The 18965-nt window shown below is 43.7% G+C and overlaps 1 protein-coding gene across 4 annotated transcripts; it reads left to right on the forward strand.

Annotated features, from left to right (window-relative positions):
* The first annotated feature begins 3842 nt into the window (after window positions 1-3842).
* On the forward strand, window positions 3843-18557 carry TTPAL (alpha tocopherol transfer protein like). Of its 4 annotated transcripts, XM_053248379.1 has the most exons (6): window positions 5877-5992; window positions 6439-6558; window positions 8198-8652; window positions 10208-10401; window positions 13934-14044; window positions 14946-18557. In XM_053248379.1, the coding sequence occupies exons 3-6, from the start codon at window positions 8214-8216 to the stop codon at window positions 15219-15221; spliced, it is 1020 nt and encodes a 339-aa protein (XP_053104354.1). In that variant the 5' UTR covers window positions 5877-5992; window positions 6439-6558; window positions 8198-8213; the 3' UTR covers window positions 15222-18557. The 4 variants fall into 4 exon arrangements, with proteins under 4 accessions (XP_053104355.1, XP_053104351.1, XP_053104353.1 ...); XM_053248380.1 differs by lacking the exons at window positions 5877-5992; window positions 6439-6558 and adding an exon at window positions 3843-3913; XM_053248376.1 differs by lacking the exons at window positions 5877-5992; window positions 6439-6558 and adding an exon at window positions 5741-5876.
* The last annotated feature ends 408 nt before the right edge of the window (window positions 18558-18965 follow it).

Here is an 18965-nt window from a genome sequence, read left to right on the forward strand (position 1 = left end):
CACATGTCCCCACCCATGGCCTGCAGAGGACGGAAGGCAAAATGGCCCCACAGTACTTTCCCTCTTCCCTTCCTAAACGGAAAAAAATGTGGTAGGGGCAATGGAGCAAGGGAGGACGACCATTCCCTGGCCACCAGGGTCTGTGGTGGGGGTGGGGGGCGGTGGCATCCAAGGTGTGGTGTTTTTGGTTAATCCATTCCTTAGGAACAGAGGAAGCTGCCATATACTGAGTCAGACCATAGCTCCATCTAGCTCAGTATTGTCTTCACAGACTGGCAGCGGCAGGAATCTCTCCAAGGTCACAGGCAGGAATCTCTCTCAGCCCTATCTTGGAGATGCTGCCAGGGAGGGAACTTGGAACCTTCTGCTCTTCCCAGAGTGGCTCCACCCCCTGAGGGGAAGATCTTACAGTGCTCACACATCAAGTCTCCCATTCAATCCAGGTCAGCTTCTGATTGGGGTTTTAGTTACTTGTATTCCAATCCTGGAGTAGAGGACGGGCCAGCAGTAAGAGCACTAACTATAAGGCAGTCTGCACGTGCTTCTCTGTACATAATTTTATTCATTGAATTATTAATATTCCCAATTCCAATCCACCGCCTTGTCCTTCCCTCCCACAACTCTTTCCCTTGGATTCTACACAAGGCACCCCCTCACCCTTGGCCAGGGTGCCCCTTTGCTCCCTCCTGTACCCAGCCGGCAAACGAAGCATTTGCCAGCTGGGAGCGTGAGGCACATGCCTCTTCTCCCCAGCTGGCATTTCAATGAAGTGCTGACTGGGGAGGACGGGAGAGGGTCTGGACGGACCCTCTCCCGGGAAGTGGCCCCGCCCCCACATCTAACATCAGATGCAAGGCGCAGAGCCAATACCAGCAACGGGGCCCATCAGTCCCTGCAGAGCTTCCCCAGTCAACGGCTCGTGGAATCGCTGACTGGGAGCTCCTTTCCTTGCCTCCTCGAAGACCCTATGGTGGTTTTGGAGAAAGGTTAAACATTTGTTTTGAATCACCCACTTGCCCATTTCTTTTGTAGGTAGCACCCATCATGCCTTACCGCCCAACTCACTTGGATGTCCCTAGGAGCTACCCATGGGGGACAATGGGGTGTTTCGAGTTTCCCCATTGTTCCCTATGGCCAGAATAAGCTGCACTCATAAGGTGCAGCGCTTCCTTGAAAAACATTACAGAACAGAAGCACAGAGTAAACGGGAATATCTGTCTCTCTCAACACAGAACACAGAACTTCAAACACAGTCCAAAAATGGCATCGCTGACCCAGAATCCACTGCCAGCCACAGTAACGTAACCAGCACACGTTGCTCACACAATCAGGACTCCTAACTTCCTAGCATTGCAACAGCTGCCACAGTGGCACCTTTACTTAGCAGCAAGCATCACCATAAGCTTAACTAGAGCAACTTCAGCCACATTTTGAGTGAGTACACCTTGCAATACAGATTGCAGAGCAGACCAGAGCAGTGAGTGAAGCACAAGTTAGTCTCATGGCCAGACATGGAGCTCATCACAGCAATCACCAAGAAATCTTAAAGAGAAAGAGAGAGCTGCCACTGACCATTTCTCACCACAACACTATCTCACTAACAAAACAAAGCACAACACAAGGAAGGCAGGAACCCAAGTTCTGCCTTTGTCAATTTGAGATCCAGCAAAACCAGATAGTTATAGCAGCAATAGCACAACATATTATACTCAGTGTTGAGAAAACCACAAAATCATACCTTCCTTCCTATCATCCTGCCTGCCACAAAGAGACAGGAGGACAGAGTACTGTAGACAATACTGAGCTAGATGGACCAATGAACAAAGGAACAAAGCTTCTAGTCTCTTACCATGTGAAGAACTCTTCTTTCCTCTCCAGTATATATCCTGTTACACTGCTGACTAACTGCCTGTGTCTGGATAACACCATGACTGCAGATTGGTGCTGGGCCCTGAATGACAGCCTGACACATGGGTCAGGGCACCAATCCATCTCATCAGGGGCCATGGAAGTGGTGTGTCTGCATGTATGTGTAAGTCAGCAACACTAACGGGCAGGCTTTGACACATCTGATTTTGGGGTTGGCCAGGTAGGTGAACTGCCAGTGGTATTGCAGTGGGTGAGTCACTCACCCTGCATGGCCAGCTCTGGATAGCCCAGCAGGGGGAGCCTGACCTTCAGGAAGACCAGCTCAGCTGCTCCACCAAGCTGGCTTCAACAAAACATTCTACATTTCCCTAAGCCTAATAGAGCTGGTCTTGTGGTAGCAAGCATGAATTGGCCCCTTTGCTAAGCGGGGTCCACTCTGGCTTTTATTTGAATGGGAGACTGCATGTGTATGCGCTGTAAAATATTCCTCTTAGATAGGGCTGCTCTGGGAAGAGTACCTACATGCTTGCATGCAGAAGGTTCCGAGTTCCCTCCCTGGCATCTCCAAGATAGGGCTGAGAGAGACTCCTGCTGGCAACCTTGGAGAAGTTGCTGCCAGTCTGGGCTGACGGTAGTGGGATATTTGGACCAAGGGTCTGACTCGGTATAAGGCAGCTTCCTATGTTCCTAACCTACCTCACAGGGTAGTTGTGAGGATAAACATAACCATGTACCCTAATCTGGGCTCCCTGGAGGAAGAGCAGGATATCAATGTAAAAATGAATAATTAACCTGAAAGAGGTGACTTTAATAGAATAAAAAGAGAAAGGGAGAGGGGAGGAGATACTACTTGGTGCTTTATTTCAGGCAGAAAAGTGTTATTTATTTATTTGTTTATTTGATACTAGTATCTTTCAGCCTGTTAAATTAATGGGCGCTAGTAGCCTTCTCCGCCCTCCCCCGCCACCTCGTCCCGGCCGGGGCCGGCGCCATCTGGGGCCGCTGCCGCCTCGCCCGGCTTCCCCCGCCGCCTCCTCACTTTGCCCGGCCGTCCGGTGTCGGTGGCGGCCGCTTGTCCTCGGCACGGCTGCCCGGCGGCGGCCGCTTGTCCTCGGCCTGCCGCTGCTCCTCCTCCCGCCCGGGCCCACCGCCTCCTCCGGCCAGGGCCGGCGCCATCCGGGGCTGCTGCCGCATCGCCTGGCTTCCCCCGCCACCTCCTCGCTTTGCCCGGCTATCCGGAGTCGGCGACGGCTGCTTGTCCTCGGTGCGGCTGCCCGGCGGTGGCCACTTCTCCTCGGCCTGCCGCCGCTCCTCCCCCCGCCTGGCGTCGGCGGTGGCTGCTTCTCCTCGGCCCGCCGCTTCTCCGCCACCCGGCCAACATGACGGCCGGCGCCTGCGTCCGTGTCTCCCTCGCAGTGTTCTGCACACGCGCACCACGCATGCGCAGAACACCCGAAAAAGACACGGACGCAGACACCAAGCATCTTATTATATAATACCACCCTTCAAAAAAGGGCTCAGGGTTGGGTTGGCACTGTTTATTAAAGACCTCAGGTAAAACAAGTAGATCTAAAAGCTACTTTTCGTTGTAGTGCTACTTTCATTTTAGTACTTTGAAATAACAGCCACCTAACAGTGTAGCGGGGAAATGACTTGATTATCAAGCCCGAGGTTGCCGGTCCAAATCCACCTATATTGTTCAGCTGTGATATAGGAAGGTGCTGAAAGGTATCATCTCAAACTGCGTGGGAGGAGGCAATGGTAAACTCCTCCTGTATTCTACCAAAAAGACAACCACAGGGCTCTGTGGTTGCCAGGAGTCGAAACCAACTCAATGGCAGTGGCACACTTTACTTTATTCTGAAATAATCATGCTCTCTTCATGCAGTGAACTTCTTTTGCTCTCGGAATGAGCCTGCTCTCTCACTAGCTGTTGGAATAGAACGCTGGTGATCTTTTGAAAAAGGAAAATAGTGCTTAGGCAGTTGGTGGGTGCTGGAAGGAACAAGCAGCAGTGACGAAGTGAGAAGGCCTCACTTTGCATGTGAGTTACTTGCTTTGTTTATAAATAAATGTTATAAAAGAAATGCCATCCAACTGACTCCAAAGGAACAGTTTAATCCCAAATCAGATGGCACCATTTGCCAGAGAGACAGAAAACTGACACGGTTAACTGGGCAGTGAGTGAGAACCACATACATCAAGGCACATTGTATTAGGGAACCCCTAGTGCAAAGAAGAGCCTGTTTCGAGCTCAGAACGAAACAACCCTGTTTCTATTCAAAATAGTTCAACATTTTAAGCAACATTTTGGAGGCCTGTTTTTCCCTTGCTGGTTGGTTTTCTGGCATTGGCTTCCCCCCAAATCATATGGTGATTTGGGGGAAAGGTTAAAAATTTGTTTAAAATTTCCTTCTTGCCAATTTTTTTGTGTGGGTTGGGTGGTAGGTAGCACGCATTATACCCTACCACCCAACCCACTTCAGAGTCCCTATGAGCTACCCACGGGGAACAATGGGGTGTTTCAAGTTTCCCCATTGTTCCCTGTGACTGAAACACTCAAAATGTTTCAAGATTTGTTCTGTCGAAACAACTGGGTTGAGCACTGTTTTGATGAAATGTTTCGACCATCTGCATTTTGTTTCGAGCTCAAAACAAAATGGAAAATCCATTTCATGCACATCCCTAATTTATAATACACATCAAAGCCTCCACAAGTAAGAGAGAAGCATGCATGGTAGAAATGAAACTGCTGAACAGATTGCTATTAAAATATAAATTTATTTATTTATTTATTCAATTTCTATACTGCCCTTCCAAAAATGGCTCAGGGCGGTTTACACAGAGAAATAACAAACAAATAAGATGGAACCCTGTCCCCGAAGGGCTCACAATCTAAAAAGAAACAAAAAACAGACACCAGCAACAGTCACTGGAGGTATTGTGCTGGGGGTGGATAGGGCCAGTTACTCTCCCCCTGCTAAATAAAGAGAATCACCACATTAAAAGGTGCCTCTTTGCCAAGTTAGCAGGGGTTGCATGTTGGATACTCATGCCTCCTCAGAAGTGCAGTGATGCTTTTATGCAATTACTAAGGTGTAAGGATGTATCAAAAGCATATTGGAATATGGCTTGGCATCACAGATAGAGGGCTGGGATGTCACTGGGAAAGAATCCCATGCTTTAAAAGTACCGTTTGAGAAGCAGAACAACATTGTTATAAAGGATATAAGAAGAGCCCTGCTGGATCATACTAAAGATCCAGCATCGTGTTTCCCAGAGTGCCCAACCAGATGTGTCCAGGAAATCCACAAGCAAGGCATGCCCTCTCTATTTGCCTATAAATAGGCTGTTATAATAATACTATTTCTATAATTAGGAAAATGTTGCACCTGTTAAACTTCTGTCTGTCACACTGCTTTTTAAAGGCACTGGGATCGTCTATAAGTAGTTTTCAACCTTATGTACCTTGTTTTCCTACGAAACTTTATTAACCATTTGGGGGAATATTAAGGAAGGATAAATGTCTGACTGCAACAAAATCTGAAAGACTTGTAGACATTTAACTGATGAAGCATGCCACGACCGACGCATTTAGAAGGAGTCTTGTCTGAATCCCATCCCTATTCAGCTTCTTTTCTACTATTGGGAGAAGTAGAGGGCATGGCCCAATTATAAAAATATTGCAAGAAAAAGGAGCCTCCAACCCTACCGAAATCCCTGCCTCGCACTTGGAGAACTCTATGTGCCGAAACGAGAAACCGGAATTACATCTACAAGACCACGGAGACTGTAGCCCTTTATTTCCCAGCTCGCGCTCCTCCGAGCATTCGACGCATGCTCGGTCTCACCTGTTTCTCCGCTCATGCTTGCTCGCTGAGTTGCTAGCTCTATCTATGCTTTCAGCTCTCCGTCTCCGCCGTGTGGTGTTATCTGAGCCCTTCCGGGTCAAGGTCGCGTTTTCTTCCTGGAAGCGATCCCACCCCTTCTGTTTTATTGGCGCTGTGGTAAGGGGGGGGGGTGGTGACGGGAGGCTTCGAGGCGGGCGCTGTCGCTGCGGCGGCTGTCGTCCCCATCGCCCCTGGTTAGGCTGCTCGTTGCCCTGCTTGGGGACGAAGTTCAGGTGGGGCTGGCTGGTTGTGATCGGGCTTCGCAGGTTGTTGCTGTGCCCTGCCCCGGATTTGGGCTCTTTCCTTCGGATTGGCAGCTCTCTTGGCGAAGGCTGTGCTTACACGGGCATTGGAGGCGTCTCAGATCTTGGAGGGTCTTGAGGGAAAGGGTGGTGGAGGGGAGTCGTCGTCCCCCCTGCCTCTTTCATAATACCTACTAGAATCTGGGGTCACTTAAAGAAATGGAGGAACAGTAAATTCAGGAAACGATCCCCCCTCCCCCCGCAATAGAGACAATTCTTTGCATAATCAGTATGTGGAATACATTGCCATAGGTTGCAATGATGCCACTGGCTTAGATGTCTTTTAAGCTGGGGGGTGGAAGTGGGGGTAGGGTAGATATCTCTAACAGGGGCCGTTAGCCTCGATTTCATTTGTTTATTTGTGCTTTGCCTTAAAGGCCACAGCCTCTAAAAGCTTCTGAAAAGCAGTTTACATAGAATTTAAAAACACCACCACCAGATGGGGGAGGAGAGTTTGTCACAGTCTAGTCTTACCGTGCTAGTTACTTCAATTTGGGGTAGGTGTGCAAACCGTAGTATGGTATATGGATTTTGGAGAAGATCGCTCAAAGTTAATAAGTTATTCATTAAAGAATGGCAAACATTCAGTAACAAGAAGTATATTTGTTCATGCATGTGAATGTTACTAGTTTCAGGTATCTTTTTTGTCTGTTTTCTTTTTTTAGATGGACCCAGTAGCTTAATTTTGATTGTACAGTAGTATGTGCATACAGGTGCCTGTACAAATGTACATGTTTTTGATGTGGATGATTGTTCTTGTGTTCATTTTAAAAGTGTGTAAAACAATTGCTATTTGTGTGGTGAATCTGTGTGAATAATCATATGGTATATGTATACAGATCTATATGTACATACACTGTACAGAGATTATACCTGTATGTGAACTGGGTGAGTTTCAAATGAGTCAACCTATGACCTAACCTATTCCTAACCTAAAAGTCCTATCTACCCTCCACCCTCCTCCCCAGTATGTCCCTCAATATATTATTCAGAAAATAAATAGAATGCACAATGGCTTATGGAGCCTCCCTTGCCACTGTGTACCAGCATAGCAGTGGGGATTAGTTGTGCCATTCGTTGTCTGCTAATGAACTTCCTGGAAGAATTTCACAGGCTGTTGGGGGAAACAGGGTGTTGGACTAGAATCAGATGGACCTTTGGTCTGACTCATCAGGGCTTTTGTTATGCTCTTATGAGATACTGTTGTAATGCTGCGATTGCCCACAATGGCACACATTTTTCTGTCCTGTCATAATTTTTCTAAAGCTTCATAATACCTGGGAAATAGCCAAGACTGGCTCCCAGCACAGCAATAATAGATCTGTGAATGTTTTGGCGTAATGCTTCTGGCATCTAACACTCACTTTTTCTTTCCTGTTCAGAGCTGCTGTTAAACTGGCTTTAAGAGAGATTTTAATTTATTATTATTATTAAGTACCAAAAATGGTGAGACCAGATGCCCATGGAAGAAAACTCCCCAGTTTCACTCTGTGGTTGTGTTTACTAGGAGGGATTCTGCATAATTTTCAGAGTAACTGCAGCTTCATAAAAGTCACCTTAAGTAGCACAGCAGGGAAATGCTTGACTAACAAGCAGAAGGTTGCCAGTTCAAATCCCCCCTGGTACTACATCGGGCAGCAGCCATATAGGAAGATGCTGAAAGGCATCATCTCATACTGCACGGCAGGAGGCAATGGCAAACCCCTCCTGTATTCTACCAAAGAAAACCACAGGGCTCTGTGGGCACCAGAAGTCAAAATTGACTTGACGGCACACTTCACTTTACCTTACAGCTTCATAAAGGAAAGAGAAGCTGTCCTTAGAGTCAGGACAGAGATATACAGTGTACATTGTAAGTGATTGTGGTTAACAGTATACTATCATAAGCAATTCAGTTGTTATCCTGAATTGAAGTGGAGTGTTTGATGTATAAAATACAAGACATTGTTCTGATTCAGAGCTGACTAAGGAGTCTTCCTTCAGAGTGATCACTATGCCTAAAGTGAATTGGTCGTTGTATTTGCTGTTCTTTTGTAATTCTTAAGACTTATCTGTAAGACCGGGCAGATGCTTCAGGCCGCCTTACAATCTTAGATGACTGTTTGTACATAGTATATGTTTTGTCTATCATTGCAGATTTTCCCACTAACCAATGTCAGGAAATGGTGACCGCACCATTACCAGTCCCTCTGAGGCATCTCTCTCAGAAATTGAGGTTCTGCCAAATCGACCCAAATATGTGTGCAGGCTGTCTGCTGAGCTCATTGCCAAGGCACGTGAAGAGTTGCAGGAAAAACCTGAGTGGCGGCTTCGAGATGTTCAAGCCCTCAGAGACATGGTGTGCAAGGACTATCCTAACCTGGGAACGTGCCTAGATGATGCTTTCTTGCTCAGGTTTCTTAGGGCCAGGAAATTTGATTATGACCGGGCACTGCAGCTTCTTGTGAACTACCACTGCTGTAGGAGGAGTTGGCCTGAGGTCTTTACGAACCTGAAACCATCTGCTATAAAGCCTGTCTTAGAGTCGGGTTTCGTCACTGTGCTTCCTCACTTAGATTCTGAAGGGCGTCATGTTGTCTGCATTCGTCCAGGTATTTTTGTGTACTGATTAACTGGATAGAATTGGTTTGTCATTGTGACAAACAATTGTGAAAGTATGTCTGCTTGTACCAAAGTTTGTGTTTCTTTCAGATATAAGTTGCTCATTTCATACTAAGGTGTTTTGCATCCTCCCGCCCCCACCCCCCCCCGTACAGTACTAAAAATTCTACAGTTCTAGTAAATCCCAGTGAAATTTTGTCAGAGTTCTTATGTGGATCCACTTTCAGAACCCTTTTGATATCTCTGCAATTCCTTCATGAGGAGATGAGGCATCTTTTAATCGGTTGTATCCTTAGGACTTTTTGCTTCAGGGGAGGGAGACCTTGGGATTCAACCCATTATTAATTCCTTAATAATAATAATTTTTTTCTTCTACTCTATAGTTGAGATCGTACATCTGTGTGTTTTGCTGCCGGGCTTTCTGGGCATTTTTCACTTATCTACCATCTCACCATTTTTGCTGAATGTTTAAATAATGATTGTACATTAAGAACATGATCCAATACTGGCTCATTATGCTATAGCATAGTATAAGTGTTTTTTATTTACTTACACACACACACACACCCTATTCAGACATGTATTATCAGCAAGGGGATTGTATCAAGGTTTCATATTATAATGTGTTGAGTTCACAGACATAGATGTACTATTGAAATCAATTGGTTTCAGAGTAGATAGGTTTAAACAGACCATCAAAGGACAGAATACTTCACCTTTAAAATAATGATTTGGACTATAGGCTAACAGCTAATGACCTTGTAGTATTCAGGTTTAAAAGAGATTTTTGCTGCGAGTTCTAAAGCAGTTTGGCTAGTATACAGTAATGTTTTGGTTCTGAAACATTTGCTTGAGAGAAGAACTGGGTAAAGCCTGTTATGCAGCCATAGAGCATTGACTAAACTGTCCTGAAAAAGGCTGGTGGTTTGGCCTCTTCCTTGCTTAAAACTTCCTGCTGGCCCCCACTTGCAGGCCACGCCTTAGCCAGCATCCTGTGTGGTCACAGCCCAGCACCAAGCCTGCATGAATCATGCAGCCAAGCTGCTTTGGCCCTTAGGAGGACCCTGATTGACCATATCACCTCATGACCCTTTTCTCTCCCGCACCCACCAGCATATTGATAGAGTTGCCTCTGCCACAACTGTTGAGAGGTTAATGAAATGCTCCACAGTAGTTGGCAACAGATGTGCAGATACATTTGCCCTGTGAGTTATTCCACTTTCTTCCTTAATCCAGTCTTGTATTTTCATTTAAAGTAGCTTGTGTTTGAATAATAAGCCTGTAAACCTCAGCCCTCAACTCCTCAAATATGTGCCTTCTGCTTCTACTGCCGAGCTCCAAATATGTGAAGTTTGGTACAAAAATGGTAGATTATCTTCCCTAAATCACCATGCTTTTTTTTTTAAAAGCAAGAACTAAAGTGAACTAGGGCAAAGACTATTGTAGGATGGCTAATAATTATAAGACAAATAGAGCATTCAGTTTTGGAAAGTGTTTTTGTTCTATTTAGCTTTGCAATTTACTATCTCTGTCTTCTAACCATAGACAGATGGACACCAAATAACTACCCGATTACTGAGAATATTCGTGCCATATACTTAACATTAGAAAAGCTCGTTCAGTCAGAAGAGACCCAGGTGAATGGAATAGTAATTCTTGCAGACTACAAAGGAGTCAGCTTATCGAAAGCATCTCATTTTGGGCCCTTTATAGCGAAAAAAGTGATTGGAATTCTCCAGGTAAGAGATGAATCAATGGCTGGCGGGGGGATAGATTGTGAACTGTTGCTTCTCCCTGCTTGTAACTTCCAAGTAGTCTAAACACTGGAGTGGGCTCCTCTCTATCCTCTAGATGAAGGCAGGTTATTTGAAGAAAGATTTCTATAAAAACCCAAATTGTTTTCATTTCATGAGTGCCACTGGGCAGCATCTTGACTATTTAGGAACATAGCAAACTGCCGTATACTGAGTCAGACCATTGGTCAGTCTAGCTCAGTATTGTCTTCACAGACTAGCAGTGGCTTCTCCAAGGTTGCAGGCAGGAATCTCTCTCAGCCCTATCTTGGAGAAGCCAGGGAGGTAACTTGAAACCTTATGCTCTTCCCAGAGAGGCTCCATCCCCCAAGGGAAATATCTTCCAGTGCTCACACTTCTAGTCTCCCTTTCATATGCAACCAGGGCAGACCCTGCTTAGCTAAGGGAAGAAGTCATGCTTGCTACCACAAGACCAGCTCTCCTCTTTTTAGTCATGGCTAAGCACCATGGCTAAGCACCATTTAAATCACACAGCATAAGGCCCGGGGGCCAGATCCAGCCCACGGGGACATTTTTGATGGCCCAAGTAGCCAGCAACAGCAGGAGCCCCAAAATTTGGCATTTGTATGGGTCTGGAAAGGTGCCCATTGATTGAGCAAGGACAGGGCTTATTTTCTGTCCTCTATACTTGGTTAAAATTGTGGGCCCATGGAGGGAGGGAAGGACACAACTAACTAGTAATTGCTTTCATATTTATCTTTATAATTAATTTTACTGCAATAATTGATGCACTGAAAATTGACTTTGGGCCCCCCATGCATCCTCGTGGTTGTTTCTGCCCCCCTGGGACATTTGACTTGTGTACTCCGATTTAAATCCATGACATAAGTTACTCATAACTCACTTAAGTCCCATTAATTTCAATGGGTCTTAGTCTGGATCCTGTCGAGTATCTTTAATGTGGTAAAAATTGTCCTCTGCCTTGAGAGGAGTGTCATGGTTATGTGAGGGAGAGGCTCCATGAATATTGGACAAATATAGGTGGTGTCACACAGATTTTCTGCAACAGGTTTGGAGGCACTGATGAAATGGGAATCTGTTTCCTCCCTAATACTTAAATGAAAGGGCCTCTCTCATACTTAAATGAAGGGCATTTGGCAAGAAAGTGAGGAGAAGGGGCAACTTGTTTCTTCAGCAAATTTAAATGATCAAACTGGAGCAGTTTGATAACTATTGAAGTTGCTACCGGCTCGCCTGGTGGCTACGCAGGGACAGGCCTTCTCCGTTGCTGCCCCGAGGCTTCTTTCTGCTGAAATAAGAGCCTCCCCATCTGTGACAACTTTTTCAAAGTCTCTAAAGACTTATTTTTTCACCCAAGCTTTTTAACTGGATTGTGGTTTTAAACTGTTTTAAGGGATTCATTTTTAATCTGATGTTGTAAGCTGCCCAGAGATGGAAGTTTGGGGTGGTCTACACATTTGAAAAATAAATAAATAATAAAGACTAGCTGATCCGGTGCAGAGCATCTGTGCCCCTAGTTCAACGTTGCATTCTCCCCCCCCCCCCGCCCGCCTGTCTTCTTCCTTCCCCGCCCGCCAGCCGTCTGATTGCCCATCTGCCACCATTTCCTTGAGCCGGCCAGCACCATTTACTGCTGGGTTTTTGCCTGCCGGCCAGCTACCACCACCATTTTCATTCATTCATTCATTCATTCATTCATTCATTTGATTTCTATACCGCCCCTCCAAAAATGGCTCAGGGTGGTTTACACAGAGAAATAATAGATAAATAAATAAGTTGCTCCCTGTCCCCAAAGGGCTCACAATCTAAAAGGAACATAAGATAGACACCAGCAGCAGTCACTGGAGGTACTGTGCTGGGGGTGGATAGGGCCAGTTACTCTCCCCCTGCTAAATAAAGAGAATCACCACGTTAAAAGGTGCCTCTTTGCCAAGTTAGCAGGGGTGACATTTTCTTCCCCCCACCTGTCCCGTGGCTTTCCGGCAGTTCTCCAAACTCTCGCAAGAGCTGCCATGCATGGGATTAGCCACAAGTATGCCTTCGAGAACTGTATATAAAGAAGATGGGGCAAGTGCACACACTCTTGCTCTCTCTTAATATGATCTTCATTGTAACCTGAATTGTGAAGGCCTTAGGGGCATTCTCTTTTGGAATTAGTTTTTCTCTCTCTTTTAAACTATCAAGCTTCCAAGATGAGTCAGTGTGCATTTATATAGTAAAAGGGAAGCTGAACAGTACCACTATCTTGGATCAAAAAGTATATTTTAATTATACAGTCAAAATGGGTTGCACTTTTAGTGTAAAACCCTAGGCTCTAGAACCATGCATGGCTGCAGTTGATCATGGGGCACAGAATATAGCATCAATTGTAAAATATAAGTTTTTTTGGGGAAATCTCTGTATTTTAATTTAAACAACAAAAATGCCTAAAATCACATTTCTAGCCCTCATTCTAGCATCTGCATAGTTGCAGTTGAACAAAACATTGTGTGGAACTTCAGTCTAGTTATAGTTTATCATGATAGGGGGAAACTCCAGTGCAGTAATATCTTAAATATTACTAATATATTTTTCTGAACGAACAAGGTGTTAGTTTCACTTTTGACTTGGTGTGAATGATTACCAACAGGGTAGGTGGCCACTGAATCTTGCTATTAACAGCCTGATCCTAAAAGCTACTGCATTGACAAAGCCGCTTATGGGTGCCAACAAATGTGTAAAAATCTTCAAGACAGTTCTTTAAATGCAATTTTGATTTCAGTTATAAGAGATCCATGCGGAGGTTTGTATTGTCAGTATTGTTGTCTTACAAATATTTATTACATCCTGCTCTCAGTTGTTGTCTCCCACCCTGGCTAGAATCAGTATCCACTTTGCCAGATATATGTGTGCTTTAGAGTTGAAAATATTTACCTTTTGTGGCCCTTTCTTTGGACAGAATACAGGTAAAACTCGGAAAATTAGAATATCGTGCAAAAGTCCATTAATTTCAGTAATACAAATTAAAAGGTGAAACTGATATATGAGACAGACGCATTACATGCAAAGCGAGATAAGTCAAGCCTTAATTTGTCATAATTGTGATGATCATGGCGTACAGCTCATGAAAACCCCAAATCCACAATCCCAGAAAATTAGAATATTACATGGAACCAAGAAGACAAGGATTGTAGAATAAAACAATATCGGACCTCTGAAAAGTATAAGCATGCATATGTATTCAGTACTTGGTTTGGGCCCCTTTTGCAGCACTTACTGCCTCAATGCGGCGTGGCATGGATGCTATCATGCTTTTGCACGATATTCTAATTTTCCGAGTTTCACCTGTAGGTTGGTGTTAAAATCTCTTCTTGCTTTTCAGGAAGCATGAAGAACTTGTTTGTTTAACAAACTGCTTTTATCTACCTATGACTTCATATATCAGTGGAAATGAGGCTTCTTATGACTAAATAGGTTGGTTTTCTTTGAAAATAACTAGCTTTTTCTCTCTCTTTAGGACGGCTTTCCTATTCGAATAAAAGCTGTTAATATTATCAATGAGCCTCGCATATTCAAGGGCATTTTTGCCATCATCAAGCCTTTTCTGAAGGAGAAAATAGCAAATCGGGTAAGTGGTGATTATGGCCGTGTGGACTGTGTTCCAGGGTCAGAAGCCGTCACATAAGTCTGCTGCAAAAAGAATTTTGACCTTTAAAAAAAATAAAAAAATAAAAATTTAGTGATTTGGGGGATGGGTTCAGAGGTTCAATCTGCTCATTCCTTTTGGTGACTCTTGGTGATTTCAAGTGCATTCGAGTGACTTTTAGGAGTTAAAAAAATTCCAGAGGCTCAATCTGCTCATTCCTCTTGATGATATTAAGGGGTTTTTGCTGACTTTTAGTGATTTTTGAGCATTTTTTCCTTTATTTTGGGGTGTGTGTGCAATCGTAGTTCCCCTACCCACCCCATTTCCCATTCATTCCTATGTCTCGCCAACCACAGATTTGCCAGCCATCGGGTTTTGTGGGAATGTAACCATAGCGGTTGGCAAGGGATGACTGTATTCTTCTTCCCCTCCTACTTCAGAAACCCAGTGCTGCTCATAATTTTCTGTTACTGTTTCTTTCATAAACCCTGAATGGTCCATCTTTATCCAACAGCTGTAGTTCATCTGCTTACCCATCTTGTTCACTGCTATGTTCAAAAACAAAATATATAGATTATACAGTGTTCTTTAAGCCCATTTACAGGAAATACCCCTTTGAATCTTTGCACATTTTAAAATAGGCTTGCATACATGTAAGGATAATAAACAAGGAAATTGGTATGACATTATGATGAGTTCTATAAGTTCCAAAGACAGGAATATCTGCCTGGCCTCTGTCTCCATTGCCATTTGGGGACAGGGACCAATCCTGCACACTGAACTCTGGCCTCTTGAAACAGATCCCTTATGGTCATATCAAGAATATTTGTAGATGTTAATTTGAATTGGAGTGCTATTGAAGTATCTGGGTTTTCTTCTTCAGTTCTTTCTCCATGGGTCTGACTTGAACTCTCTTCATCGCAAACTCCTGCCAAGGATCCTCCCTGAAGAATATGGCGGCACTGCAGGGAAACTGGACATCTCTGTCTGGAATGAACGACTGCTGGCCTCAGAGGAAGACTTTCTGTATGACTTCTCTCAACTGGCTCCCTCCAGTGACTCATCACCTCGTGATCCATTAATGAGTGGAGAGATGGATGAGAAGCAATGTGATGATTCTTTGCGAAGCTTAAAAACACAGCTCTATTATTGCTATTAACATAGCACTTAAAACTTCCAGAAGGTCACCTTCCTGTTCACAAAGGGATGAATTAGCTCTGCCTTATTGCTAAGGCTGTAGCCAGTAGGTTGTATCCTAAGCCTTTCTTCCTCCAGAAGAAGAAAACCTTAATGTACAACCCTATGTGTAGAGACAGCTGAGGCACTTTACATTGGAACCAAAGCAAATTAAGAAGCAGAAGCCATGGGACAAATTGAAGTTCTGTGGCAGTCTGGCAGAAGGGGAGTGGTTGAGCCAGACTGAATGTTTAGTGACTTACTGACCCTTTGTGAAGGAAACATCCCTTGAAGATTCAGTGTTGCGTCCATGTGTGAATTAAGGCACTTTGCTAACTTTGAGATCCTAAACACAATTACTTGAAACTAGGCTGCATTAAATCAATTGGACTTGCTTTCAAATGAGTTTAGGATCAAAGTGCTAGACTCTCTCAGGCTGAAAGGGGGCAGAAATAACCTACACCTTTGACACAGCAGAAATGTAGTGGCTCACACTTTTCTGTGGAGAAGGGAACAAACTCGTAGATTGTGCTCTCACCCAAGTGTTGAGGTGCTGTAAGGATAAATGACTATTTCTTTTATGGCAGATAAGCTTCCAAAAGTCCTTCTGGCTGTCATCTTTATACTTATTGCCATCCCTAACATTCCGTTCTTTACACACACAAATGTAATTGAATTTCAGGAGTGAGTGTTACCACTGAGGAAGGCCATTGGCAGAAAAGGCTAGCAAATGGCATGGTTAGAATCTTAAAGCTCAGTCGAAGCACATCTGAACTCTGCTGCACAGAGAAGTTCACAGACTGTCCAGAAGTATCTTGTGAATTTGTTTTAACCTGCACTTTAACTTGTGCAAAAACGAGCTGAGATGGACAGAGGTAATTTTTGCACACTTATTCAGCTACCAGGTCATACCCTGCCTTAGCTTTAGAATTTGAATTAAGGTAGATCTCAGAAACAAAACATAAATGGTTGATAGTTGTAGATCTCTAGTAAGGGAAAGAGATGCTTTCCTCTTGGTATCTTTATTTTTGGGATAGAAGTTTTGAAACCGTCTCTGTAAGCCAAATGTAGACAGGGTATTTTACAAGCACAATATCAAATTTGTAAACATAGCTTTTGTTTAGTTTGTAATTACTTGGACCTTAGTGCTGTTTTGGCCTTAACTTCCTTTTTGAAGGCCACTGAGTACATTAGTGCTTTAGCTCCATTTATATTGGTGAAGTTTAATTTCTATGTGACGGGTGCATTTTACCTTTTCAGTAACATAGTACTTACTATATGTAGCTAATTTCTTGTCCCATAGTCCAGAGCAGAGGTTCTCAACATTAGGTCCACAGATGATGTTGGACTAGAACTCCTATCATCCCCAGCCACAGTGGCCAAAAGCCATGGGAGTTTTAGTCCAATAAGATCTGCGGACCTGACACTGGGAACCCCTGGTCTAGAATTGTCAGTGTTGAGCACATTCTTTGCATACCTTTAAAAAGTACAGGCTAGAACCCTGAATGCGCTGCCTGCTGTTTCATGCTTACAGAGCAGCCATTCAACATTTATACCACTACTTCTAAAGCAGCACTTTTACAATGGTTGGGACTATTTGAGGGGCTTTTACTTGGTGCCAACTACAGACCAGAAACTGGTGCTTATTGTAAATATGAAATAAGGTCTTCAGAAGCTGGACCACTTTACTGTCAGAGTGCCAAAAATTGTATTTTTTTTTTCATTTGTTCTAAGTCACAACCACCTGCCTTGGTGTTGCCAAAAGGTGAAGCAATTAATTTGGTCAATGCTGCTGTGCTTGATCCATTGTTCTCCCTTGACTGTAATGTAGGATACTGTTAGCCTTCAACAGGAGAACCAATGCCTATTGTGAGTCTCCCTTCACACATGTTCCTACATGGATATTACTTCATATACATGGTTTTTTCCTACAGTCATGTGGCAGTTGATTTTTCTGAAGCTGTGTATGTATTACATGTGACACTGTACATCCTTGTTTCCATGAAAGCAATATTCATGTAGAAAAACAATTGAAATGACCCACAGATGGTTGTAATTCAACCAATGGGCCACCTGAACTACAACTACCAGCAGGCAGGGATCTTAGTTTCAATTCTGAATACAAAGTGCTGCTTCTGTTGAAGTTCCATTGATCAAATATTCTGGGGAAGCAGGATGGCCTCTCCAGTGTATCCAAGCAGCAGTGAAAGGCATTCTTACCCTAAATTTGGGCTCAGATTAATGTCTTGTGGGGGAACCTATTGTAAACAGATTTCATCTTATTCTGAACATGGCTTATAAATGAGCAGCAAGTCTCAAATGAGTGCAGAAAAAAGCTAGTTTAAACTTTTCCTCTGTTTTTCATCTTTCTTCAAAAATGGTCCTTTGAAGGAAAGGTTCCAAGAGTTTGCTCCCCAGAGCATTTTAAAAGAGTGTTGGAGTTTTCATGGTCTTAGTCTACAAGAATAACTTACTGGTTTAGGACCAGTTTGAGGTTTGCCTCTCCTTGGATTTTTCTGATGCTGACTGTGCCACTTCCAAGTACATGTGTAGGATGAGGAACCGTAGGTTTGTAGAGATGGTATTTACCTCTCTAGTCTGGCTATCTTATGTGTCTGCTGGAGCCTACAGCAGACACATTCTCTACATAGTATTGATTAATCTCAATTGACTACGTATTCTCTACAGTGTCTTGATTAATCTCAATTCTGTAGTGTCTGCCTTAGAGGGTCACTCTAACAAACAGCCTACAGGAGATGGAGGCAAATGTATTATCACTGAAGGGTTATGCTAGTGTTTCATAAATGAAAGTGTTATGCACATACTATTATGGCACAAGCTTGTTTTAAAAGTGAACACCACACACTTTACATCCCCTCTAGCACTAGAAAGTGCTCTTGCAGTATTGCAACTTTAAAATATCAACTTCAAAGCAGATCACTTGTATCAGAGTATAAGGCCTTAAAGAGGAGACATTGGTAGCTTACTACAATGGGTCAAATTGCCTTTTAAGTCTATTAACATAATTAGTATGAAAACAGTATCTGTAAATAAAAATACTTGAATTTATACTGTGGCTGAACAGGCATTTAGGAAGCTTGAGGTTTTCCCATAGGGTGGTAGCAGTGCATTGTTTCTACTGTTCAGTCACTTTTGGCGTTTTGCTCAGCAATTGTTTCAGAGAGATTTGTTTTGCCTTTTGCTGTATGTGGAATTCAGGTGTTTGGTTACAGTATACCCTTGAGAATTTATTTTTATATTGCATTTTATAGTGTGACTTCATGCATGACTGGATATTAAACCATCCTATCTTAAAGCATTCTTAATATTTTGATTATTTTTAACCAAGTTGAACACTTCATGTGTCATTAAGTACCACTGAAGACAATAACCGCTGTGTCAGACAGGCTCACTCCTGTGGGTGTTTAAGAAAACATTGTTCCTGTGCAAGAAGCCATGGAAGTTACGCTCCTGAAGTGTGTGCATGCTGGTTTAAGTTTCTGTGCAAGACAGCAGTTTCCTTGACACCCACAGCAGCATGAACTAATTGGAAACTCTAGTGTGAGCCTGTGTAACGTGTCAGCCGTTATTTACAACTCAAGTGCAATATACTCTGTAAAAAGCACTGTTGTGGTCACACTACATGCTCTGTGGCTTTAGAATACAATAGATAAGTCACAAGACTTCCATTTACAAGAGCGGTAATGGGAGCAGACACTTAACCAAT

This window comes from Hemicordylus capensis, chromosome 4 (genome assembly GCF_027244095.1).
Source record: "Hemicordylus capensis ecotype Gifberg chromosome 4, rHemCap1.1.pri, whole genome shotgun sequence".
Lineage (NCBI taxonomy): Eukaryota > Metazoa > Chordata > Lepidosauria > Squamata > Cordylidae > Hemicordylus > Hemicordylus capensis.